Genomic DNA, 25,230 nt, shown 5'->3' with positions numbered 1-25,230 from the left:
CAGTGTGGTGCCACACAATCAGTTCTGTGCCCCTGGATCACTGCAATCCTAGGCAATGGCCTAAATCGCCTCATGGGCAGTCCAGTCCTGGGTATAATCAGTATGACAGCACAGGACTTCCAGGCTGGATCAAAAAGTATAGGGCTGAATCTGACATTTTGTTCTCACTCTCAGAAGGCCCTTCTGCCGGAGGAACAGGACACTACTCTCCCCACCCCCAGGAGCAGCAGTTTCAGTGGGCTTTGGTGGGTGACACTTCTGTTAATGTAAAATTTAATCTGGATCCTTTCAATAGTGTTAAAGGAACTTCCAGAAAGTTCTATCACAACAGGCTGTTATAGCAGCCTACTATGTTCTTCCGGCTTCAGTCCCGGGAGCTCCAGGTGCCACCAGATCAGTTGTGAAAGACACAGATGTGAGAGCGAAACCACAGTAGGAATCATAAAATATAACAGAATCATAGAGCTGGAAGGGACCTCCAGGACATCATGGGGACATCTAGACCAGCCCCTGCACAATTCAGGATATCCCCAACTATCTCCTCCAAACATTCCCAGTGCCCCCTGCAGGCTCCATGCCCTGAAGATGGCAACCCCCCCCCCCCCGAATCCCTGGCCAAACTGGCCTGGAGAAAATTGCCTCCTGATCCCAACGTGGTGATCAGCATTTCCCTGGGTGTGTAAGGAAGGGCCACAAGAACTAAGCACTGATACAACCCTTCCTGCCCTCCTTCTGCCTAAGTTCACAGAATCAGAATTACTGCAGAGGACTATCTAGCCTCTGTTTAAAAACCACCAGCTCCCAAGGAAGCCTGCCATGAAGTTCTTCCTAAAGTTTAGCCAAAAACTCATTTGATTTCATTTGGTTCTGGTCTGATATTCTGAGGCAATAGAAAACAACTCTGCACTATCCCTATATAGCAGCCCTTCAAATGCTTATCATATCACCTCATGGTAGTCTCCTCTTCAGGCTAAACATACCTAGCTCCTTTAACCTTTCCTCATAGGACTTGGTCTCCAGACCCCTCACCACCTCCGTTGCCCTCCTCTGGACACGTTCCAGCTTGTCTATATCCTTCTTAACTTGTGGTGCCCAAAACTGAACACAGCACTCTAGGTGAGGTCGAACCAGAGCAGAGTAGAGTGATACCATTACTTTGTGTGATTTGGACGCTATACTTCTGTTGGTACAGCCCAAAATTGCATTTGGCTTTTTAGCTATCACATCACACTGACTTATGTTCAGCATATGATCCACTAAGACTCCTAGATCCTTTTTGAACATAGTGCTAAGACAAGTCCCCCCATCCTATAATGATGCATTTGATTTTACATTTATCCCTGTTGAAATTCATTTTATTTGTTTTAGCCCAGATCATCCTTTATCCTGTATCTTCTACCATATTTCTTACCCTCCCCAATTTAGTATCATCTGCAAATTTTAATAAGCATTCCCTATATTCCTTCATATTGCATATTAAGCCACAAATCCCTGATGTAGCCAATCCACCGGGAGCTTACAGTGGGCCCTATACTAACAGCCCAGTAAGCTCTTGGAGGATTGGCTACATCAGAGGTGCGTGGCCTAATATGCAAAGGAGTTCCTGCTACAAAAAAGCCCTGCATTTCATATAGAGAGGATGGCTACAAGGTTTAAAATTATTTGAAAGGTGTCACGGCTGGGGCCGGGTCAGGCAAAGTCCAGGGGCAGTCTGAGGTCTGTAGCCAGTAAGCAGGAGGGTCCGAGGTGCCAAATCCGAATCACTGTACAAGTATCGCAGGTCCGAGGCCCAGAAGCCGAGGTCAGGGAGTCCAGAAGTCACAAGCCAAAGTCAGGGAGTCCAGAAACCAAAGTCAAGCCGGAGTGGATGCAAAAACGTCAGGGAGATGACTAGTTGCTTCCACAAAGCCTCCTCCCAAAGCCTACAGCTATATAGCCCTCTGCTGGCTGTTGCCCATTTGGGCTAATTGCTGGCTCAGAGAGGCAGACAGGATCCTGTTACAACTCAAGCATCCTTGCTCTTAGAAGGGCCAGAATCCTCTCAAAACTCAGGGCTCAGGGAGCGTCTTGCTTGTGAGCGTGCCACCCTCCTCCGATCCCTGAGGTCCTGACGGAGGCGGTCACGCACACGCGCCACCCGAGAGGGCGAGGCAGGGGGGCTGGGATCTTCTGCAGCAGGAGGCAGGGGCACTGGTGCAGGTGGCAGGGGCACAGTTTCTTCTGCAGGCTCCACTTCCTCTGCAGGGTCCCCAGCACCCATGACACTATCCCCCCCCAGGGCCCCCCTCCGTCGAGGGGCCTGGGAGGTCGGGGTGGTCGTTGTGGAACCGTTGCACCAAGTCCGGGGCATGAAGATTGTCCACGGGCTCCCAAGACCGGTCTTCTGGGCCGTATCCCTCCCAGTCCACAAGGTACTGGAGGCCTCCACGATGGTACTGGGAGTCCAGGATCTGGCGCACCTCGTATTCTTCTTCATCATCCACCAACACCGGTGGTGGCGGCGGTGGGCAAGGAGGCCGAGCTGGATCAGGGGGTGCAGCTGGAACAAGGAGGGAGCGATGAAACACGGGGTGAATGCGGAGGTGGGGTGGCAACCGGAGCCTGAAGGCGACGGGGTTTATTTGTTCTATGACGGGGTAGGGTCCAATGAACCGCGCATCCAGCTTGTGAGACCGACCAGGCCAGCGCAGGTAGCGAGTCAAGAGCCACACCTGATCCCCCGGCTGGATTGGGGGGCCTTCCTGCCTCTTCCGGTCCGCAGCCAGTTTATAGGCTTCCTTGGCCCGCTGTAGCTGCTCTCGGAGCAAGTCTTGGCTGGCGCGGAGTTCTTGTAGGTAGGCCTCGGCGGCGGGGACATTCGTGGGTGGCAGGATCGCTGGGAAGAACCGAGGGTGGTACCCGTAGGTTGCAGCAAACGGGGTCATTTGGGTGGAGGAATGGACCGCGTTGTTGTATGCAAACTCCGCTAGAGGCAACAGAGTGGTCCAGTCGTCCTGCTGGCAGCAGGTGTAACAGCGGAGATATTGCTCTAGCGTGGCACTGGTGCGCTCTGTCTGACCATCTGTCTGTGGGTGGTAGGCTGAGGACAGGTGCACTCGAGTCCCCAGGCTGGAATGGAGGGTGGAGTCCCCAGGCTGAGATCAGGTGGGCTAGGAGTCCGTGCAGACGAAAGATGTGTTGCAGGTAGAGCTGGTCTGTCTCCTGAGCTGTGGGAAGTTTCGGGCACGGAATGAAGTGGACCATCTTGGTAAATAGGTCGACGACCACCAAGATGCAAGTCTGACCCTTGGATCGTGGAAGTTCCATGATGAAGTCCATCGAGATGGTATCCCAGGGTCCTGAGGGTGTGGGCAAGGGCTGTAACAACCCCGAGGGTTTGGCCGGGACGTCTTTGGCCCGTCGGCAGACGTCACAGGAGCTGACATAACGGGCAACATCGGAGCGAACTCGTGGCCACCAGAATTCTCGCGTCAGCAAGTGGGTGGTCTTATGCTGTCCAAAGTGCCTGGCGGGTAACGAGTCGTGGGTCAGGCGTAGCACTTCTGCCCGCAAGGGCCCGGGCGGCACATAGAGGCATTTGCGGTGTAGCAAGAGGCCGCCTCGAGTCGTGAACTCGCCTGCTGAGTCATCTTGGAGTGCCTGGAGGTGTTGCTGGACCCAGGGATCGTTGGCCTGGCTAGCACGAATGTCCTCCACGAGTGTGGGTGAAGTGGAGGTGGCTGCAAACACTGAGGGCGGCAGGATGGGAGCAGTGGGCGCGGTCTCAGTTGAAGCAGGGGCGTATTCCGGTTTCCGGGAGAGCGCGTCTGCTTTCCGGTTCTGGGTATGGGGGATGTAGGAGATCCGGAAGTCAAAGCGGGAGAAGAAGAGGTACCACCGGATCTGGCGCTGGTTGAGACGGCGGGTGGTCTGGAGGTGCTCTAAGTTCCGGTGGTCAGTGAGCATTTGAACAGGGTGGCGAGCCCCTTCGAGGTAATGCCTCCAAACCTCAAAAGCCGCCTTGATCGCGAGCAACTCCCTCTCCCAGATGGTATAGTTCCTCTCCGCAGCAGTAAGCTGGCGCGAGTAATAGGCGCAGGGCTGGAGTGGCTGAGACGGCTCCTCGTGCTGGGACAGCACTGCTCCCAGGGCCACATTGGAGGCATCAGCTTCCACCGTAAAGCGAAGCTGGGGGTCAGGGTATCTCAGGAGTGGCCCGGTGGCAAAGCGGGTCTTCAGGGTGGAGAAGGCGTTATCGGCCTCTGGGGACCAGCGGAAGGGTTCTTTGGGGTGGAGTAGTTGAGTCAGGGGTGTGGTCAGGGATGCATAGGCCGGGATGAATTGCCGATAGTAGTTGGCAAAACCAAGGAATCGCTGCAGGTCTTTGCGATTCTGAGGAGCCTGCCAGGTCAGGACCGCTTCCACTTTTTTCGGGTCCATGAGGATCCCCTGCGGTGACACAATGTGACCAAGGAACTCGACAGAGCGCAGGTTGAAGTCGCACTTCTCCAGCTTGGCGTAGAGGCCATGGGTTCGTAGGCGCTGCAGGACCTGGCGGACGTGCTCGGCGTGCTGGGCAGGATCGCGGGAGTAAATTAGGATGTCATCTAGGTATATGATTGCGAAGCGGTTGAGCAGGTCCCGGAAGATATCATTCATGAACCTCTGGAAGACGGCGGGGGCTTTGGTCAATCCGAAGGGCATCACCAGGTGCTCGTACTGCCCGTATCGGGTCCCAAACGCGGTCTTCCACTCGTCTCCGGGCCGTATGCGCACCAAATTGTACGCTCCACAGAGGTCCAGCTTGGTGTAGATTTGGGCCCCCTTTAAGCGATCCAAGAGTTCAGGGATCAGTGGTAGAGGGTACCGGTCGCGGATGGTGACCTTGTTCAGGGCCCGGTAATCATTGCACAGCCGGAGCTCCCCACTTTTCTTCTTCACGAAGAGGACTGGAGCAGACAGGGGAGAGGTCGAGGGTCGGATGAACCCACGTTTCAGGTTCTTGTCCATGAAGTCTCGCAGAGCTGCCAACTCAGGCTCCGACATAGGGTACAGACGCCCCACCGGGAGTGGTGCCCCAGGTACCAAGTCAATGGCACAGTCATAGGGCCGGTGAGCGGGAAGCTGATCCGCTCCTGTCTCTTCGAAGACATCGGCGAAATCTGCATACTTCTGAGGGAGCTGAGGACCACCACTCGGGATGCTGGCTGCTAGAGTGGTGGTAGATGAGGACAGGGGTCTCGGAAACATAGTTCCTGCTGGGCCCAGTCCACGATGGGGTTGTGCAGCTGCAGCCAGGAAAGGCCTAGAATCAGCGGGAAGCGAGGCATGCGGGCGACATTAAACTGCAGCTGTTCTTGGTGCTGCTGGATGTGGAAGGTGATGGGACAGGTCTCCTGGGTGACGGGCCCAGCACGGAGGAGGCGCCCGTCAATAGCCTCCACCAGCGTCGGAATCTCTTTTGTCTGCACCGGGATCTGGTGCTGCTTTACGAAGGCGGCATCTATGAAACAGTGGGCCGCTCCCGAGTCCAGCATGGCATACACGAACAGCCAGCGTTCATCAGGCAGACGGAGTTTGACTGGTAGCAGGAACAGCCCCAGGGTATCAGCCCGCTGTTCGGAGGACCCAGCTAGTCGCCCCAGGCTGGGGGGTCCACTTACGCCTGGGGCTGCCCTTTTGGCGGCGGTGGCAGCGAAGGTCCGGGTATCCGATGCTTAGCAGGGCAGCCAGAGGCATAGTGGCCTGCCGTGCCGCAGTAGAGGCACAGATTCTGCGTGCGGCATCTGGTCTTTTCCTCTGGGGTCAGGCGGGGTCGAGCAGCTCCAAGCCGCATAGGCTCATCCTCGGTGCTGGTACTAGCTGGGGATGGGCGAGGAGCCAAGTGGCACGGCGCAGGGAGCTGGTGCCCTCTGGTCTTGGCTTGGCGGCGACTTTCCAGGCGGCCATCGATGCGGAGGCAGAGGGTGATAAGTTGTTGGAGCGTGGGTGGTTGCTCTACCCTGGCCAGTTCATCCAGGACTTCCTCTGCCAACCCCTCGGTAAACTGGTCCATCTGGGCAGCCTCATTCCACGCCAGGTCTTGGGCCAGGAGCTTGAATTTGGTGGCATATTGAGCCACCGAGGAGTTGCCTTGTTTTAGCGCCCTGATCTTCCTGTTGGCTATGGCTGCTTGGACTGGGTTTGAGAAGGCAGCAGACAGGTGTGCCTCAAACCCCTGGTAATCAGTCAGTAGGGGAGAGGACGCAACCAGCAAGGGTGTGGCCCATTTGGCCGCCTGCGCCTTTAACAGACTGATGATGAAACACACCTTTGTTTTGTCATCGAGGAAGTCCCGTGCTCTCAGTTCGAAGTACAGCCGACACTGTGCTAGGAAAGCAGGAAATTCTTCCACGGCACCCCCAAATCTGTCAGGTGGGGGAACTGGGCATTTGGCTGGAGCACTGGCCGCAGGTTGTTGCTGCAAGTGCACCACTGCCTGTGTTAGCTGCTGTACCTGGGCTTGGAGCGCAGCCAGTAGTCCTGTGGTTTCACTTGCCTCAGCATCCATCCTGTGGAGTGGGTGTTTGTCGGGTGGAAGCAATCTGTCACCGCTGGGGCCGGGTCAGGCAAAGTCCAGGGGCAGTCCGAGGTCTGTAGCCAGTAAGCAGGAGGATCCAAGGCGCCAAATCCGAATCACTGTACAAGTATCGCAGGTCCGAGGTCCAGAAGCCGAGGTCAGGGAGTCCAGAAACCAAAGTCAAGCCGGAGTGGATGCTAGAATGTCCGGGAGATGACTAGTTGCTTCCACAAAGCCTCCTCCCAAAGCCTACAGCTATATAGCCCTCTGCTGGCTGTTGCCCATTTGGGCTAATTGCTGGCTCAGAGAGGCTGTCAGGATCCTGTTACAACTCAAGCATCCTTGCTCTTAGAAGGGCCAGAATCCTCTCAAAACTCAGGGCTCAGGGAGCGTCTTGCTTGTGAGCGTGCCGCCCTCCTCCGATCCCTGAGGTCCTGACGGAGGCGGTCACGCACACGCGCCACCCGAGAGGGTGAGGCAGGGGGGCTGGGATCTTCTCCAGCAGGAGGCAGGGGCACTGGTGCAGGTGGCAGGGGCACAGTTTCTTCTGCAGGCTCCACTTCCTCTGCAGTGTCCCCAGCATCCATGACACAAGGGGCAGTGGCCAGAGTTAAGCACATGTTCTTTCAATACTATCCTCTAGGGCAGGGGGTGTTGAACTCATTTGTTACGAGGGCCAGATCTGACATAAATGTCGCTTTGTTGGGTCTGGCTACGCATGTCAGAAAATTCGTGAGCCAGCAGCCTGCAGCGTAGCTGCTAGGCTGCGTCGGCTCTGTTTGCCTCCCTGGGAGGGAGGAGTCAGAGCTCCCAGGGAAATGTGGGAGCGAAATGTGGGGGGTGGGGCTAGCCGCTTTAACGGCTAGCTCCTGCTTCCCCCCAGCACTCCTTCGTCGATCGGGATCGGAGGCAGGTTGCTGGCACGGTCAGGAGCCTGGGAAGGATCGGAGGAGTCGTTTTGAAGTCGGGCGGCTGGAAGCGGCGTCGAGAGTGCAGAGCGTCGTCAGAGGCTGCTTCGGGCTGTGGAGCATGCAGACGGTGTGCTTGGCGGTGGGGGCTGTGGTGGCGGAGCATCGATTGGCTGAGTCTTGGCTGGGGCTGGGGGCTTGTTTGAGTGGAGGGAGGGCCATTGTGTCCCCCCCCCTTTTTCTTGCTAAAAGCTGTGTCCTGGCTACCTGTCCTGGCCTTCTTTTGGAGGAAAAGGGGTTGTAGTGGGCTCTGCTGAGTCTTGGCTGGGGCAGGGGGCTTGTTTGAGTGGAGGGAGGGCCATTGTGTCCCCCCCCTTTTTCTTGCTAAAAGCTATGTCCTGGCTGCCTGTCCTGGCCTTCTTTTGGAGGTAAAGGGGTTGTAGTGGGCTCTGCTGAGTCTTGGCTGGGGCAGGGGGCTTGTTTGAGTGGAGGGAGGGCCATTGTGTCCCCCCCCCTTTTTTCTTGCTAAAAGCTCTGGCCTGGAGGCCTGTGCTGGCCCTCTTTGGGAGGTGAAGGTGTTGTAGTGGGGCTCTGGCTTGAGGGGTTTTAATTGGGGTTGGGGTGGTTGTTCTCCCCCCCCACACACACACTTTTTTGTTTGTTTTTAGTTAGACACAGACGGCCTGAAGGAGTTGGGGTCTCATTAGTAGAGCATCAGCTTGGTAGGCAGATTGTCACAGGCTTAGTACCTGGCATCTCCTACTGGGGAGAGTGTAGGTAGGCTGTGAGGAGACATCAGCCTGAATCTCAAGAGTTGTACCTTCTCCATATGGAATGGTGCCTTTCGCAGCCTTGCCCTTTGGGGAGGTTGCTTTGCCGCTGGGGGATCATCTGCTGCCGGCCACAAGGGAGAAGATTTTAAAAGGGGAATAGGTAGATATATTGGCGGGCCTATAGGGGGCCATTGCTATCTCATTCAAATTGTGTCTCTGAGCAGAAAGTGGGTGGTAGCCATTGACTATCTCATTTGAATTGTCTCTGGGCAGAAAGTGGGTGGTGGCCATTTTAAATCCTTGTGAAAGGTGTGAAAGGCTGTTGGCGGCCATTTTAAGTCCCTTTTTCCAGTGAAGGTGGGTGGCGGCCATTTTAGAAGCATTTCTTTGGTATAAGTTGGTGCAGTTAACCTTCTGAGAGATGGCTGCTGGTAATGGCTCGGGTAAGTCTAAGGGCAAGAAGCCGGCGCCTAGGCCATCTAAGGTACCTCCTAAGAGGCCACCTCCCCCGTCTTCCTCTTCGGACGAGGAGGGTGAAGCAGCAGTGGACTCTAATATTTTAAGTAGGTTAAGGGCGCTGGAGCAGGCGTCGGGTGTCCCTCCTCTGAGTGGGGGGGGGGGGGGAAGCGGTAAGCAATCCAAAAAGGTGAGGCAGGCTAATATACTCACAAGACTGTCTATGCTTGAGAGCAGGTCTGGTGGAGTCGGGCCTGGCTGGGATGTCGGTACTGGTGGTCCTGATGCTGTGGCTGGAACGTCTGGTGGCGGTTTGCCATTGGTGCCTGCTGGATTTGGAGGTAGGTTTGGGGATGCCTCACAAATCGGGTCAGGACAGGGTTGGCCATGGGGGACATGGGGGCTCGCTTCGGCGGCTGGGCAGGGTACGTCAGGGGTGCCCGCATCTTCTGGAGTGGGAATACCGCAGAATTGGCCGTGGCCAGGTGGGCAAGGTATGCCTTGGGCATGTCCAACTACAGGGCAGATGAATTTGGCGGGTTCTGTTATGGGGGCACCTTCTCCATATGGAATGGTGCCTTTCGCAGCCTTGCCCTTTGGGGAGGTTGCTTTGCCGCTGGGGGATCATCTGCTGCCGGCCACAAGGGAGAAGATTTTAAAAGGGGAATAGGTAGATATATTTTCTCTTCTCTATTGTGAGATTGAAAAGAAGGACAAGGAAGAGTTGGATGAGAAGGAAAAGGAGAAGTTGAAAAAGAGGAAGGTGGATAGGACCTGGGCGAATTGGCTTCCTGGGTTCTGTATCTATGCTGGGGTGATTGCCAGGGCGCAGCCATGGCGGGCGGCGTCTTTGTTCCAGTACCTGGACATAATTTACAAAGGCTATACGGCCTTTAGTGGACCAGCCTGGTTGCAATATGACCAGGAATTTCGTATGAGGGCCGCCCTGTATCCGTCCCTTCAGTGGGATCGGATCCATCAGCAGCTTTGGCTGCAGGTGATGTCCCCGGCTAGGCCTAATCTGGGTGATCGCTCCGACAGTGGTCACTTGGTAAGTAGGTCATCCACTGCTGCTTCAGTTTCATCAGGCTCTCCCTGCGGTACAGCGGGGCAGGCGGTTCAACCCCGCTCGCTCTGCTGGGATTTTGGAGCGCTCGGGGTATGCAACAGGAAAGCGTGCCAATTTAAGCACGAGTGCCCTATGTGCAGGGGATCCCACTCTTTTGATGAATGCCCTAAAGCCCGGGGGCGTAGGAATCAAAAGAAACCTGGAGGGAGTGGGGGAGCCTTTCCGCCCAAAAAAGGGACCCAGCCCGGTAAGGGTGGGTTCTCTTGAGCAGTGGCTGGCAAGGTATCCTAGATGAGTTGATAGGTTGTATTTGTTAGAGGGTTTTAAGTTCGGTTTTAGGATACCTTTTCGGGGGTCGAGAGTTCAGTTTGTGTCAGGAAACCTTAGGTCAGTTCAGGGTTTGGAACAGGTCGTGAGGGGCAAGATTGTTAAGGAACTGGCTGAGGGTAGGATTTTGGGCCCCCTTTTCATGTCCCCCAGTGAGTACTCTTAGAGTCTCACCTTTGGGTGTGGTCCCTAAAAAGACGCCATTTCCGCGGACATTGGTGCACGGATAGTTGGCCTGATTTGTGGGCACGGGTAGGAGTGAACCGGGATCTCACGTTTCTCGAGTTCTTTCCCATTTTAGTCGCGGTTTGGCTGTGGGGGAAGGATATGGCCAATCACACAGTTCATTTTTGGTGTGATAATATGGCGGTGGTCCATGTCATTAATTCCCTCTCATCCAAATCGGGGAGGGTTATGAGATGGGTGAGAGCCTTCACTCTGCGTTGTTTGCGGCTGAATATTTTGTTTTTAGCCAAACATGTTCCTGGGGTAAGTAACGGGGTAGCTGACGCTCTATCTCGTAAACAGATGGGGAGATTTCGTCAGCTGGCACCGGAAGCAGACGGAGAGCCGGTGCCAATGCCCCAGGAGCTACAGCTGATTGGAGAGCCGAAGCCTGCAGAGCGATAGGTCTAGCCATTGCGCCTAGCACTCGGAAGTCTTATGAACGGGCTGTGCGGCAGTTTGAAGACTTTAGGTCTGAGGTAGGGTATCGCAGGGTTTGGCCCCTTCCGGTGGAGGAATTGCTCCATTACTGTGTTTCGCTGAGAGGTAAGGGGTTGGCAGTGCGATCCATCAGGGGGCGCTTGTCTGCTCTGGCTTTTGCCAGCAAAGCGCTGGGTTATAGGGAGGATACAGCAGACTTTCGTCTGCGAAAAATGTTGGAGGGGTGGTCTAGAGAGGCTGGTCCCAGGGTTGATACGCGGAATCCTGTGTCTCCTTTGATTCTGCGTGGTTTAAGGAGGGTATGGGACGTGGTGTGTGCTTCGTCTTTTGAAGCTTGCTTGTTTCATGCCGCGTCCTTAGTGGCCTTTTTCGGGGCTCTTAGGGTGAGTGAGCTGGTGGCTCAGTCTAGGAATGATGTCTCTGGCAGGGCGCTGCGGTTGGGGGACTTGCAGCTGTCTGGGGGTAAGGCAGTCATTACTGTCTGTCGTTCTAAGACGGATCAGTGGCAGCGTGGTACTGCGCTCGAGCTTGGTAGTTGTTCCGAGCGTGAGCTTTGCCCGGTTACCGCGTTGGCTACTTATTTAGCAGTCGGGCCCCAAGGATGGTTTTTTGTTTCTGCATGTGGATGGTAAACCATTAACGAGACATCAGTTTTGGGCCGTGACATCCCGGGCTTTGGGTGAGCTGGGGTTGTCAGGAGTGCGGTTTGGGACCCACTCCTTTAGGATCGGGGCGGCTTCTACGGTGGCCGCCATGGGGTATCCTTCCAACTCTATTCAGAGGTTGGGCCGGTGGCGTTCATCAGCCTATAAGACTTATGTGCAACCTTTTTCAGGCCGTGAGTGGCTTGTGGGTTGGATGTTTATTGTTCTGGTTGTGTTTAACTGTTTCTTTCTCTTTAGATGCTGCTGTTCCTGGCCAGAGGAGCCGGAGCCGAGTTCTCATCTGCGGCCATAGCCACGTGTTTTGGGCTGCTCTTCAAGCACGGAGAACTGCGGCTAGCTCTCAGCTGGGACTCAGTCAGCATGCTGTTATCGAATGGCAGGGGCGTCGGGGCCTTAAGTGGCCGGGCCTGCTGCCTTTATTGTTTAATGATAGAACGGGTCCTCCTCCTCAGATCTTACTTGTTCATCTGGGTGGTAATGATCTGGGGTTACTGAAGGGCAAGGCCTTAGTTTGGCAAGCCCGAGATGATTTCCAGCACATTCGGGAGCGATGGCCAGGGACCATCATTGTGTGGTCAGCCATGCTGCCCCGCCTGGTGTGCGTTGTGCTTTGGACCCTGCAGCTATAGAGAGGGCCAGGTATAAGGCAAACAAGGAGATTAAAAAGGCGCTGGAAAGGGGGTTGGGCCACTTTTTGCCCCATCCGGACATTTCGGTGAAATGTCCTGACCTCTACAGGGGGGATGGGGTCCATCTCTTGGAAAAGGGTAATATGCTTTTCCTGAGAGATTTGCAGCAAGGGTTGCGGGTGGCTTTGGGCCTCCCAGTGGGCGCTAAGTAGAGACTTGGCCTTAGTGGTGGCAGGTTTTTGGGGTTTAGGACACTATGCGGCTAGGGGAGGACTGCGAAGCATCCCCCTTTTGGGGCATTTGGGGTCTGGCATGAACAACCTTGGGGTTTGGAGACCCGGGTTTGGAGATTGCAGACTGTCCAGGAGGCTTGGCTAGAGGGTGCCTTTCCGCCGAGATGTGCGTCTGGGTTTGGGCCCTCTGGTGCGGGCCTCCCTGCTGGGCCTGCCTGGAGGGAGCTGAGTTGCTCAGCTCCGGCTGGGGGGCTGGGTCTCTCGCCCGTTAATGGCAGGGGAGCGGTCGCGGTGACCCCTAGCCCTGGCCAGGCCGCTGGTGGGGTTCCCTTGCTGTTTATGCTGTTAATTAATAAAGTGGCCCAAATTTTATTCCAATGCATTGTGTCTGACTCTTCATTCCGACCTTGGGGGGCAATCGTGAGCCAGCAGCCTGCAGCGTAGCTGCTAGGCTGCGTCGGCTCTGTTTGCCTCCCTGGGAGGGAGGAGTCAGAGCTCGCCCGTTTGGGCGCGAAATGTGGGGGGTGGGGCTAGCCGCTTTAACGGCTAGCTCCTGCTTTCCCCCAGCACTCCTTCGTCGATTGGCCCTCCCGCCCGCCCTGTCTGTTATGTAGGCTTCGCTGGTTGCCTCATTTGAGGAGCCGGGTAGGAATTTTTTACGCCTCGGCTGATTGGCTGTTGCTGGGGTGTGTTTTTCACCTACTCTGCATAGCAGTGCAGCGGATTGTGGAATTGGCTTAGGGAAGGTGCCTTTAAATAGGTGGTCACTTTAGTTGGCAGGTTTTTGGGGTTTAGGACACTATGTGGCTAGGGGAGGACTGCGAAGCATCCCCCTTTGGGAGCATTTGGGGTCTGGCATGAACAACCTTGGGGTTTGGAGACCCGGGTTTGGAGATTGCAGACTGTCCAGGAGGCTTGGCTAGAGGGTGCCTTTCCGCCGAGACGTGCGTCTGGGTTTGGGCCCTCTGGTGTGGGCCTCCCTGCTGGGCCTGCCTGGAGGGAGCTGAGTTGCTCAGCTCCGGCTGGGGGGCTGGGTCTCTCGCCCATTAATGGCAGGGGAGCGGTCACGGTGACCCCTAGCCCTGGCCAGGCCGCTGGTGGGGTTCCCTTGCTGTTTATGCTGTTAATTAATAAAGTGGCCCAAATTTTATTCCAATGCATTGTGTCTGACTCTTCATTCCGACCTTGGGGGGCAAGTAACATGCAGTACTGGATATACAAACTTTATAAAGGTGATTTCAGATGTATTTCATTTCATTTCATTTCATTTATATCCCGCCCTTCCCACCAAAGCGGCTCAGGGCGGCTCACAACACAAAAGTTCTAACATAGGATTAAGTTTTAAAATACATCCATTTACAACATTTAAACAATAAACCAGTAAAAACAGTAAAACAGTAAAACAAAGCCATTTACCAAAGTACCATACTACAGCCTTCTATTCGAAATTTTCAAGTACCGATCAGTTGTATGCCAACCGGAAGAGGACTGTCTTACAGGCCCTGCGGAACTGCCCAAGGTCCCGCAGGGCCCTCACCTCTTCCGGTAGCTGATTCCACCAGCAAGGGGCTGTGATTGAAAAGGCCCTATCTCTGGTCGACTTAAGTCGGGCCTCCTTTGGCCCGGGGATTGCAAGCAGGTTTTGAGAACTCGATCTCAGCACTCTCTGGGGAACATGTGGGGAGAGACGGTCCCTAAAGTAGGCAGGTCCTAGGCCATATAGGGCTTTAAAGGTAATAACCAGCACCTTGTACCGAACTCGGTATATTATTGGCAGCCAGTGCAGTCCCTGGAGCCCCGGCTGGATGTGCTTCCATCTAGGAAGCCCTAATAGCAGCTGGACAGCTGCATTCTGCACTAGCTGCAACTTCCGGGTTCGGCAAAGGGGCAGCCCCATGTAGAGGGCATTACAGTAGTCCAACCTCGAGGTGAATGTAGAATGGCAATAGCAGGAGAAGGAAAATAGCAAGCTTTGATTGGATTGGGTGTGTTATTCAGAGGGGTGGTAGGAGTGGAGATACCAGCATTGTTAATGAAACAGGAAATGTAGGTCTCAATTTGGTCCAGGAGAATGCAAAGAATAAATGAGCTTATGTCTGACATTAGAAAACAAAACATTCAAAAACCAACAGGGGAACATTTCATCTCCCAGGGCATTGTTGACCTAAAAGCAGCCATATTTTTACAAAGGAATTTCAAAGGAGGTTAGAAGAGAGACTACTGAATTGCAGCTGATAATGAAGCTCAATGAATCCTCCAAGACTACACTGAGACCTAGGTTTCCTGTCTCGTTACCAACTCTTGTTATGTCATTTGACATCTGAAATCCCTCCACTCTCCAAGTTATAAGGACCAATGAGCTCTCATTCTAGCTGTATCTGAAGAAGTGAGCACTCACAAAACCTCATGCCCTGCCAGAAATTTTGTTAGGTATTACTGGACTCTTGCTCCTTTCCACTAATAAAGATTGCAAGCTGTGCTGTTGGGTTTCTTTTTTTTCATCCTTCCTCTGTTTAAACTGGAGAGGAGGTCTCTTTATGAAATAATGTATTAATTTCAGACTGAGCAAAATCAGTGCTAGAGAGGCAGCCAGGGGAGACATGTTGAACTGGAACATAAATGTATTTTTAAATACATAGCCATCTCCTTCCAGTCATTAAACTATGGAATCCAATCCAAGTGTTCTAATTCCTAACCAGGGTCTTTCTGAAAGAAAATAAAATCCCAGATAGGCACTGAAAAGTCTAATCTTTTTTTTTTTTTAACGTTTCAGAATAAGCCAAAATAATAAGCTGCAGGAGGAGTCAGGCTTTGCTCTGATTCTGCTGGAAGCAGGAAGAAGAAGGGAGGAGGTGGGCAAAAGCTAGCTGTGATGTGATGGCAGCAGCCCCAGAGAAGTAAGAGGGAGCCGGCTGCTGGCGGGAAGAGGGCAGATGGGAGCCCTGCAGGGGCTGGATGCAGCCTATGGGCTGCATGTTTGACACCCCTGCTCTAGGAAGTGAGAAGAGTAGGAATTGCCTTCTTGTGCATGATGGAGCTCTTGCGACATTAATGAGCCTCATGCAGAAATTCACTAGGTGAACATTTCTTCAAAGCTGACTATGATGGATTTATGTCAGGTTGTATGTGATGACTTCAAGGTGTAACAGGGGGTTGCAGCTGACTGAAGTGCTGCAGTGGTCAAGTAAAGGTATATGGAGGAGGAGGAAGAGGAAGAAAAATTGGGACCTTCTGCATGCTAAGTGGATGCTCTACCACTGTGCTATAGCCCCTTTACAATAAGTGTGGATGTTATTTTAATCATTAGATCTCAAAGATAAGGGTTAATGTTTTTCTGAGAGCATTTTGATACTAGCATCTTAAAAATTACTTTCTTCCTTCAACCTTGAACAGGCAACCAAATTGAAAAGGTGTTTTAAAGTAAAAATGAGTTGTGGAAGTTTGACTTTTTTTGCCAAACTAGCTCTCAGCACAAAGAACAATGGCACACAGTGTCAAGTCTGCTCTTAACTTTGGTCAGGCCTGCACTCAATCTTTGGTTCAGAAGAAAAGCATCCTGGGTAAAGCCATACTGTATTTCAATGCTGCTAGCTCGAACTCTCCTCACCCCCCTCCTTTCCTTTGTTATGTAGCTTTGCTTTGAAATGGGAATATGTGAAAGAAGTTATCGGGCCTTCTCAGGCTGGGCATCAGGGGAGGTTGGAGCCGAGGAGACGCTCAAGGCCAAAGCAGGCCTGAGAACGAAATTGTAACATCAATGTGTGAATGTGCCCTGCATAGTACCCCTCCCTCAAGAATCCCTTTGAAGTATACCTTATATGATGGCATTCTACCGTATCTTTAGTCTTTCAATTTCGCCGTAGTCGAGAATCATGATATCAATAAACTAGCTACTTTGTTATCAACAAGGACTCGTTATTGAATCTGCCGACTTGACACACAGTTAATTGAATGCCCAGAAAAAATTCCATTGTGAAAACATCAGCTATCGAAGCATGCTTAAGCAGCAACATATCATATGAGAAAGCATGATTGAGAGGATTTAGTAAAGACATATGTTGGCTTATGTAACAGCATCTATAGAAACTGGCACATCTATAACATCTGAACCTTTCAGATTTGGAATTCAGTGAAATTTGCTTATTCCTTTTTTTGACAAAGTTCTGGGTAACTCCCCCCCCCCCAAAGTCAACTTTGAGAGAACAGGAATGAGACAGATGCTTATAGAGGACTGATTTCTATGAAGCATCCTAATGTTCCATATTCAATTATATTTTGTATAATTGGATCTAGAGTTATCAGATTATTTTAAATAAAAGTTCTAATTGACTATTTATTCATTGAGAAGAGGAGTTTAGATTTATACCTTGCCCTTCACTCAGAGTTTCAGAGTGGCTTACAATCTCCTTTCCCTTCCTCTTTCCATAAGATCCCCTGTAAGGTAGGGGGGGCTGAGGCAGAAACTGCTTTTGAGAGGAAACAGCACTGAGAGAACTGTGACTGACCCAAGGTCATTCCAGCAGATGTATGTGGAGGAGTGAGGAATCAAACCCGGTTCTCCAGATAAGAGTCAACCACCATACCAAACTGGCTCTCTGAGAAATAAAGGGCTTAACTTTGAACCCTGAACCTTAATATCTCCCTTAGAGACTGAGAACCGTGCCCTGTAAAAAGTTGATTTTTTTAAAGAGTGCATTCAGTTACAAAGCAGCAGTGTGATTTAGTGATTAATTCAGTTAAAGAGGATTAAATCTCGATGTAAGTGTTCAAAGTAATGTTTACAGGCAGATCCAAGTAATCACTACAAGACACTTCAGAAATTCTATGAACTGCTTAATTACTTTATTTCTATCCTGCTCATTTTTCAAGGTCAGACTGCTAGACATAGTCTCTTGCCTCCATTTTATTACAACAACCCTATGAGATAAATTAAGCTGAGAGAATGACTGGCCTATAATCAATCAGTAAACTTCATAATAGAGAGATTTGAATGAAGGTCTCCTTGGTTGGAATCCAACACTTTAATTACCCTCTGCACCTGCTTTTTTCCAGCAACAGCTGAATGGGTCAGTTACCACGTGTGCTGACCACTCCCTTGAAGGAGAAGGGGGAAAAAAGGAAAAGAAGAAGAACACTGCAGATTTATACCCTGCCCTCTTCTCTGAATCAGAGTCACAGAGTGGCTTACAATCTCCTTTATCTTTTCCCCCCACAACAGACATGCTGTGAAGTAGGTGAGGCTGAGAGAGCTCTCACAGAAGCTGACCTTTCAAGGACAACTTTTGTGAGAGCTATGGCTAACCCAAGACCATTCCAGCAGTTGCAAGTGGAGGAGTGGGGAATCAAACCTGGTTCTCCCAGATATGAATCAGCACACTTAACCGTTACACCAAACTGGCTCACCAAGCTGACAGAACCTGTTTGTCTGCTATTTCTGAACACCGTCCTGGGAATTCAACTGAGCTACTGTATTGTTAGAAATCTTCACAGTTTTGATGAAATTTTACAATGTATTTTTTTAAAAAAAATGGATGAGCAACTCAGTTAAAATATTCTTATCAGAACAGCTGTTCTAATGTTATAAGTTCTAATTCTGCTTAATTTTTCAAGGAGGCAAGAGGTTACTTTTGTTCTTTAGCTCAGTGTTGCATTATGCTTGACTCAGATATGCTGTAATATGCATGATTCCAATTGTTTTTATGAGCAAAGAACACCACAGTATTAAAACTGAGCAGAGTTTCCCACAATGCACTTTCCCCTCCCCAATAAAAAAGAATCCCATTATTTCTGGGCATTCTGCCATGGTTTATGACCACATATTCAGTTCTTTTCCTTTCCAGTTATTCTATAGTGCAATATGGCCATTACAGCAAATGTGTCTCCAATTCACATGCTGCCATGCAAAAAGATAACACTAATGTAAAGGAATAAGTATCTGTTACCTACCTTGAAACTGTGTAAATTTGATGGTCCCCATCCTCTCTCCATTCCTGAATACAACTTGACCCTAAATGAAGTAAATAAATACCTTATAATATGATTTATGATAATCTTATAAAGCTGCAATTCACTCTAAAGGACAAAGAGATTAACTATCTAACACAGACTTTTCTCATTGATCGACAACATACTTGGAAATCAGATCACTCTCGTCAACTGAGAGAGCTGCAGTTACAGACCCCATTATACAAGATCAACGGATTCTTCTGTGTAGGGCAAAGCTGACAGAGCCAATATGTGAGGGATGATTTAGGTGCAACGGCTGAGAGAAAGGTCCTTTTCTGCTTTGAACAGCTATCCAAATCAAGTTCACCACTGCAAGGAAATATCCCCTCTCTTTTCTAATTGCACAAGTTATACAGCTTGTAAATAATTGTTACACTCTTATAAAGCTGAAAAGCAATTAACTTTAAATGCCACACAGTCACCAGAAAAAGCTCTCCTGAGAGAGTCAGTAATTTTAGTAATTCCTCTGTGGACAAGGAACCACAGCAAGGAGACATGTCCCTTGCACACTGTTAGGGGACTGAAAGAGCCGGAAGCCCTCAAACCAGCAATTCCTTTTGATACCTTGTTCTCTAGCCAGGCTAAGTAGCCTGTCCTAACTCAGTTATACCATTTTAAATCAGTGAGTTTAGAAGGGTGTAACTCTGTTTAGGACTGCACTCCTAGCTAAAATAAACAAGGTCCACATTTAGTAGCTGGCAGTTTAAAAGAATCCCTGCTGAATAATCCTGAAAGACATAATCTCCCTTCCCTGAGTGTGGTGTCGAGTATTCCCACCTAACAAAGTTTCCACGGATGCCTCAAGGACTTCTAATCAGGCGTACACCTCCAATTCCATGCTCTGAACTCAGTTCCCAGGTACATGTGGGGGCCCAAGCTGGATCAGGACAATGATGCAAAGAGCAAAGGGATTTAAGCCTCTTCCCCCCCCCCCGACATGTTCTGGGGGGTGGCCACACTTCAGTTTCTCCAGCAAGCCAAATCACTGTCCAATCAAGGCCACTTCAGGTTGCAAACGGGCCTTTGGGAGGCTGCAGCCCTCATGTGCCACAAGCCTTGTCGGAATGAGCCCTGGGTGTGCCTCAAACCTGAATCCCAGGCAGAGGACTTCCCAAACAGGGCTGATCCCAACAGGGCCGGCAGCCAGGAATGGCTCAGTGGTTCCAAAAGGCATCCCTTGAATGGGTGGGCTGGAGAGGCCGTGGCTGGGGTCACAGAGCCAGACTGAGTTCAGTCACTTGGCTATTTAATGTTTAGGCCCTGTCCACATATGAGAGTGAACATACATACATCCTGCATAGTTGTCTGAAAAAGCCAACATTCACTCTACAAATGAAGCCAAGGACCAGTACCCAGATAAATGTGAAATTTAAATCTCTCATTCAGATGTACATCTGTTGAACGTATCAAGAGAGTTACTCAACACAGGCACAAAGAGAAATCACTGCACAATGGATTGGATGTGCATTCAATGTAACCTGTGAACAGGGCTCAAATCAGGAGCAGATGGATGAACTAATTCTGTGGAAACATGGAGCCTGATGTCACGTCACATAATATGAAGACTATATAAGCAGTGTCTGATCTATGTTGGCTCTTCCACACATTTATCTTAGTTGTATGTCAACTGAGAGGTGTGTGTTGGGGGAGAATAAAAGTTGAAAACAAAAAACACCACTGTATAGTAAACAAAAGAAAGAGTCACAAGGGGAACTAACAACTCATTTAGATATCAATTTGCACTTTATTGTAGTGAAATCACAGGATTCCTTAATACTCTGTTATAGCCAGACATTATAGCACATTTTGTCGCCAAAATTATTCATACCTTTGAAAATAAGTTGTGTGTGTGTGTGTGTCTGTGCGTCTGTCTGTCTATCTTCCTGACTATATATATATATATATATATATATATATATATATATATATATATATATATATATATATATATAGTCATCTAAAGTTGTAGATTTGTATTACATAAAAAAGTTATGCTTCACAATTTCAATGAGTAAAACCCCCCAACCCTGTCTTAAATTTTACTTATTCTAAGAGGAAATACCCATAAACATTTTATAATGTTCCTCCCAAACTCCCAATTTTTCTATCTGGAAAGCTGGGGAGAGGGAGAGTCCTAAAATGGTGCTAGTGTAAGTTCTGTTCTTTGTTGCTGCTGTTGTTCTGGCCCTTCCTATCGCCACTATAACCATGAATTAACACCGAAATACATAATGCAATCTATTTTGAGAATATGTATCGAAGAACTGTCCCCACTACCGCCAGGACCCCCAGCAAAGGAGAGGATGGTGGGGCTGCAGCTTCCCAAGGCCCCGCCAGGGCTGCTGGCAGGGCCAGGGCTTCCAAAGCCAATGCTGGGGGAATGGGTGGGGCCACAGAAGAGCGGTGGCCCCCCTCATGGGGACTCCCAGAGCCCACCCTGGCTACCCCAAGGGATACAGAGTGGGACTCCTGAGGCCCTAAAGCAGGAGCCTTCCCAGGGCTGAGCGAGGGAACGAAGGAAGAGGAAGGAGGGAAGGGGAAACAATGACTGACCTCCCCAAAGCCACAACACATGATGCAACATTTTGTTGTGGGTGCCCTCTTGTACACAGCGGTCATTTTGTAGAAAAATAGGTGGTGGAGCTCATCCAGGGATTGTTATGCAGCTGCACCTACTATTCAATGGACAAGGAGGTGGAACTCTCAGAAACGTTCAGGAGCTGTGCTCCTGTGAGCTTCCACTGAATCAGAGGCCTGCTTGTACAAATTATTTTGGAAAAGACATTCCAAACAAGTCCCATTTGTACTGAATCTGTACTGATCGTGCTATAGAGCTCAATGTATGGCCTATGAAATGGTGGTGACAGCGCCTTCTCTAAAATTGTAGCATCCACTATTATAGCATCAGCTAATTCACATTCATCCCAATTGTTCAAGGTAGGTCAGCATTCGCTGATGCCTAAATCTGAGCCTCTAACAGGGACAATTAGCTGTGATACTGTTGCCAGGTTTTTTGCTGATACAATATTGAGAATACACACTAATCTGAATCTCAGTTACACCAGAAGAAAGGCCTAATACACCACCTGGGCTATTTATGCATCATTTTGACTCAGTTTCTGTGATAGATGTGGACAAAATCCTGTGCAGGCCATTTCTGGCCTATCTTGGCTGCTGAAACCATGCAAGGACAACAGCAACAAACTCTTCCCATCAATCATTAACTTGGGACCCATTCCCTGGCCACTCAAAGAGGTGGTTATTCATTCCGACAGGAAAATAATGTGGCCAATTATTGCCTGGTCTCTAATCTCCCATTCTAGGTGAAGTGACTGAGGGAGCAGAAGCAAACCAACTCCTGCTCCTCTTGGATAATTCACCTGCTCTAGATGCTCTGAAGATGTCAGAATTCACCCATCAGTCTGTGGAGTGTTAGATTTATTCCTTGAGGTATGAAATGTTTGTATGGAATTTGGTTAATTTACGGCCTCCTCTTTATTTTCTTGTTGCTAGGTTCTTCACTAGTCAACCAAGGCAGCAGTTCTTCCGCCTAGCACATAACTGTTCTCCAATGCAACACATCTCATATTACAACTAATGAGGTGTCTCTTCTGTTCTACATAACTCAGTGAACAAGGCTAGAAGAGAAAAAAGGAACTCCATCTCCGACACCACTGCCGAGTTCATGTTTTCAATGTTTCTTATTATCCAGACACAGCCACACTAATCAGATTTTTTTTTAAATTACCCACTTCTTGCTCACATTTAAAGCAAAATTTATAATGGCACAAGATCCAATGCAAATAATTGCTTTTAAAATTAGATCATATTTTATTTCCACTTTCTAAATACACCAAAAGCAATCACCAAAGAATGTCTGGCATATGTCTAAGGAACACTAGTAGGAAGTTCAAGTGTTTATACTAATGATGTCTAATTTAATACATTTTTAATTAAGTTAGCATGAGACACCTGTAATGACAAAGACCTTCTCTGCACTTAAAATAACATCAGATGGGAAAACATTTGTGTAGACAGGACACACAACTCCCAGGCAGTGTGTTAATCTCCAGTGAGCAAAAAGACATTTCTCTCCAAGGGAGATTCTCAGCAGTGTCAGCCAGCTGCCCCTCCGCTAGACAGATGCAGAGAATTGTGCAATACTCCCGCTCCCCCAATGCATCTTTTTGAGCCTCAACCAGCGCTCAGGCCGGCCTGCCCACAAATCGACACTTTGTACAGACTATTTCCTCTGCCAGCAATTCTGGCAGAGCTGAATGACACATGAAACATTGGGCTGCTGCTGCTGCCTCCCACTAGGCCATGCTGAAGCCCCTGTGTGACTGGATGAGCCACTAGCCTGACCCAACATGGCTTCTCTTAGGTTCTTATCTCCTCATCCTGTCTCTTGAGATCCCCGCAGGGCCTCTTCTGCTCCACCTCACTGACTGTTGCTGACAGCTCCAGGGGAAACAACCGTGTTGAGGGTGTCAGCATCTGGGAAAGAGAGGATGTGCCACCCTCCAGGGAGGGCCTGGAGATCTCCCAGAATTACAGCTCATCTCCAGACTATAAAGATCAGTTTCCTCTGAGTAAACAGCTGCTTTGGAGGGCTAGATGCCCCCAGCATTGTACCCTGCATAGGTCCCTCGCCTCCCCAAACCCCACCCACCCCCAGATCTCTAGGAATGTCCCAATACAGAGTTGGCAGCCATAGTGGTACTGTAGTTGACCTTACAGTGGAGGAAAGAAGAACTTGACATAAGGGCAACAGGTCTTGCTTGCTGGTTGTCTCCCCCCACAAACCCTCCCCCAACCCCCCCACAAATAATTGGGAGTCTTCTCCCAGGCTTCCTCTCTCTCTCTCTCTCTCTCTCTCTCACACACACACACACACACACATTAAGTAGGCTTGTGTGGGGGGGAGGGGTGCTCCTGGAAAAGATGCAAGAGGCCATTAAGCAATTATGGGCCAATCCATCTCCTGCTGTTCACTCTCAGTTTCCAGCAAACAGAGAACTGGAGATACCTTAAAAGAATGAGGAGGATGTGTTTCCCTTGTTAGTAGTTAATGCATCTTGGTTGATGGTTACTTTATATGAGGGAGGGAGGGAATGAAAGAAAATATTTCATCACTTTGACATTTCTTATTAGTTTGAATGCGCACTCAAGCGTTCACAATGGGGAAGGGCACATAACCTTTTCCAACCTACATTTCCTTTTTTGCTATTGAGAATGTCATTTGCTTGTAGAATTTCCATACACCTGTCCTACATGGAGCTCTGCCCCAAGAATGCACACCTGATTATACTGGATGGAATATACAAGTAAGAGTTATCAACACACTCTGCTTGCAAAGCTTTAATCAGAGACTGGGGATCAGAGCATCTGAAAAGTAAACAAATCCTAACATGCAACAGGTGAGCTGAAGCAATTTCCTGCACACCTGAGTTTTAGTTGATGTACACATATCTCAAAATCTTTATCCAAATCGCCTTCAGTCATCATCTCAATTATTATATGATTCTGATCTCAAAAAGAGGTTAAATGGGAGGAAAGCAGTAATCATGAGGTTAGGGAAAAGTTGCTTGGGATGTATAACTGGGGTGGGGGGGCATCAGATTTGTAATGTGATGTGGAGAACCACTTATCACACTAGAGTTTGCATTCATTCAGTGAAGATGGCTGCCAACAGATTCAAGGCTAGAGATGTAAAGTTTGCAGACATTTGGAAGCCATGGATAAAAAAAAAAAAGTAAGTTTTTTTGAGGGGCTGGAATGCAGTACTTATTTGTCTTATCAAATCTAAACTTATTTTACTGCTTTTATCAACATATACTGCATAGCTTAATTATAATTTTGCATACAAAAGAGCCCCGTTTGGCATTTTTATTAAATTTAACAGTATAGATGCCTTATTTCCTACAAGCAAAATTACACTCTAGAGAGAAAGCAGCAAACTCCTGCACACTCCTGTGCTACCTTAGCAAGTCTATATTGCTCTTTGCCATCTAGGAGGAAGGGAAAAAATGTTGAAATTAGAAAATACAATTTTGTAGAAAATAAACTACATTATTTGGACATAAACAGTCTCATTGAGTCAAAACATATTAGGATATCCTTAATAATAAAACCATAGTGGAACTGGCATAATAGAGCTCTCCCACTGGTTGAAACCTGAGCTCCAATAACCATTGGCCTATTACCTGTCACTCCGCATTTCTGCACACCTATTGGGTCACTCCCCTGTCCCCCACCCACAACAGACCTGGAATGCTATCAAAACCCTCAGATACGCTCTTGCCCCTGACACCCAGCACTATATGTAGCTTCAACCTTTTATATATTGGCTGGTGTTTCTCACAGCCTCTGCTCCCTCATCAGGCTGGCTGTCATCACCCTTTGCTTTTCCTGTCTTTTGTGGTGGTGCCATTTCTGACAGGAATTTCCACCAAAATCTTAATTCTGAGGTACAAAAATATATACGTTTGTGCTTATTTTCCATGGGTATTTTGTGGCTGCCACCAATTGTGAGGAACCCAATCAGAAGCTTCACTCACGAGGCGACCATTTAAAAGAAGAAGAAGAAGAAGAAGAAGAAGAAGAAGATATTGGATTTATATCCCGCCCCCCACTCCGAAGAGTCTCAGAGCGGCTCACAATCTCCTTTACCTTCCTCCCCCACAACAGACACCCTGTGAGGTGGGTGGGGCTGGAGAGGGCTCTCACAGCAGCTGCCCTTTCAAGGACAACCTCTGCCAGAGCTCTGGCTGACCCAAGGCCATTCCAGCAGGTGCAAGTGGAGGAGTGGGGAATCAAACCCGGTTCTCCCAGATAAGAGTCCACACACTTAACCACTACACCAAACTGGCTCTCCCCGGTCACCTTCCCTCAGTCCCTCAGTAATACTCCCAGAAATCCTGTCAGAACTAGTAATAATTGGAACCAGATGATTTTAAC

The 25,230-nt window shown here is 49.7% G+C and overlaps 1 protein-coding gene across 1 annotated transcript in view; it reads right to left on the bottom strand.

Annotated features, from left to right (window-relative positions):
* The window catches only part of GABBR2 (gamma-aminobutyric acid type B receptor subunit 2), an 824,150-nt gene that overhangs the window by 380,909 nt on the left and 418,011 nt on the right, over positions 1 to 25,230 (bottom strand). Inside the window, exon 8 of the mRNA XM_060254061.1 lies at positions 18,211 to 18,271. Coding sequence (XP_060110044.1) covers positions 18,211 to 18,271 — 61 coding nt within the window. The remainder of the gene's footprint in view (positions 1 to 18,210; positions 18,272 to 25,230) is intronic.

The sequence above is a fragment of the Heteronotia binoei genome, chromosome 14 (genome assembly GCF_032191835.1).
Source record: "Heteronotia binoei isolate CCM8104 ecotype False Entrance Well chromosome 14, APGP_CSIRO_Hbin_v1, whole genome shotgun sequence".
NCBI classification, from domain to species: domain Eukaryota; kingdom Metazoa; phylum Chordata; class Lepidosauria; order Squamata; family Gekkonidae; genus Heteronotia; species Heteronotia binoei.
Note: the sequence above shows the minus strand (reverse complement) of the source record. Positions and strands in the feature narration are given on the sequence as shown.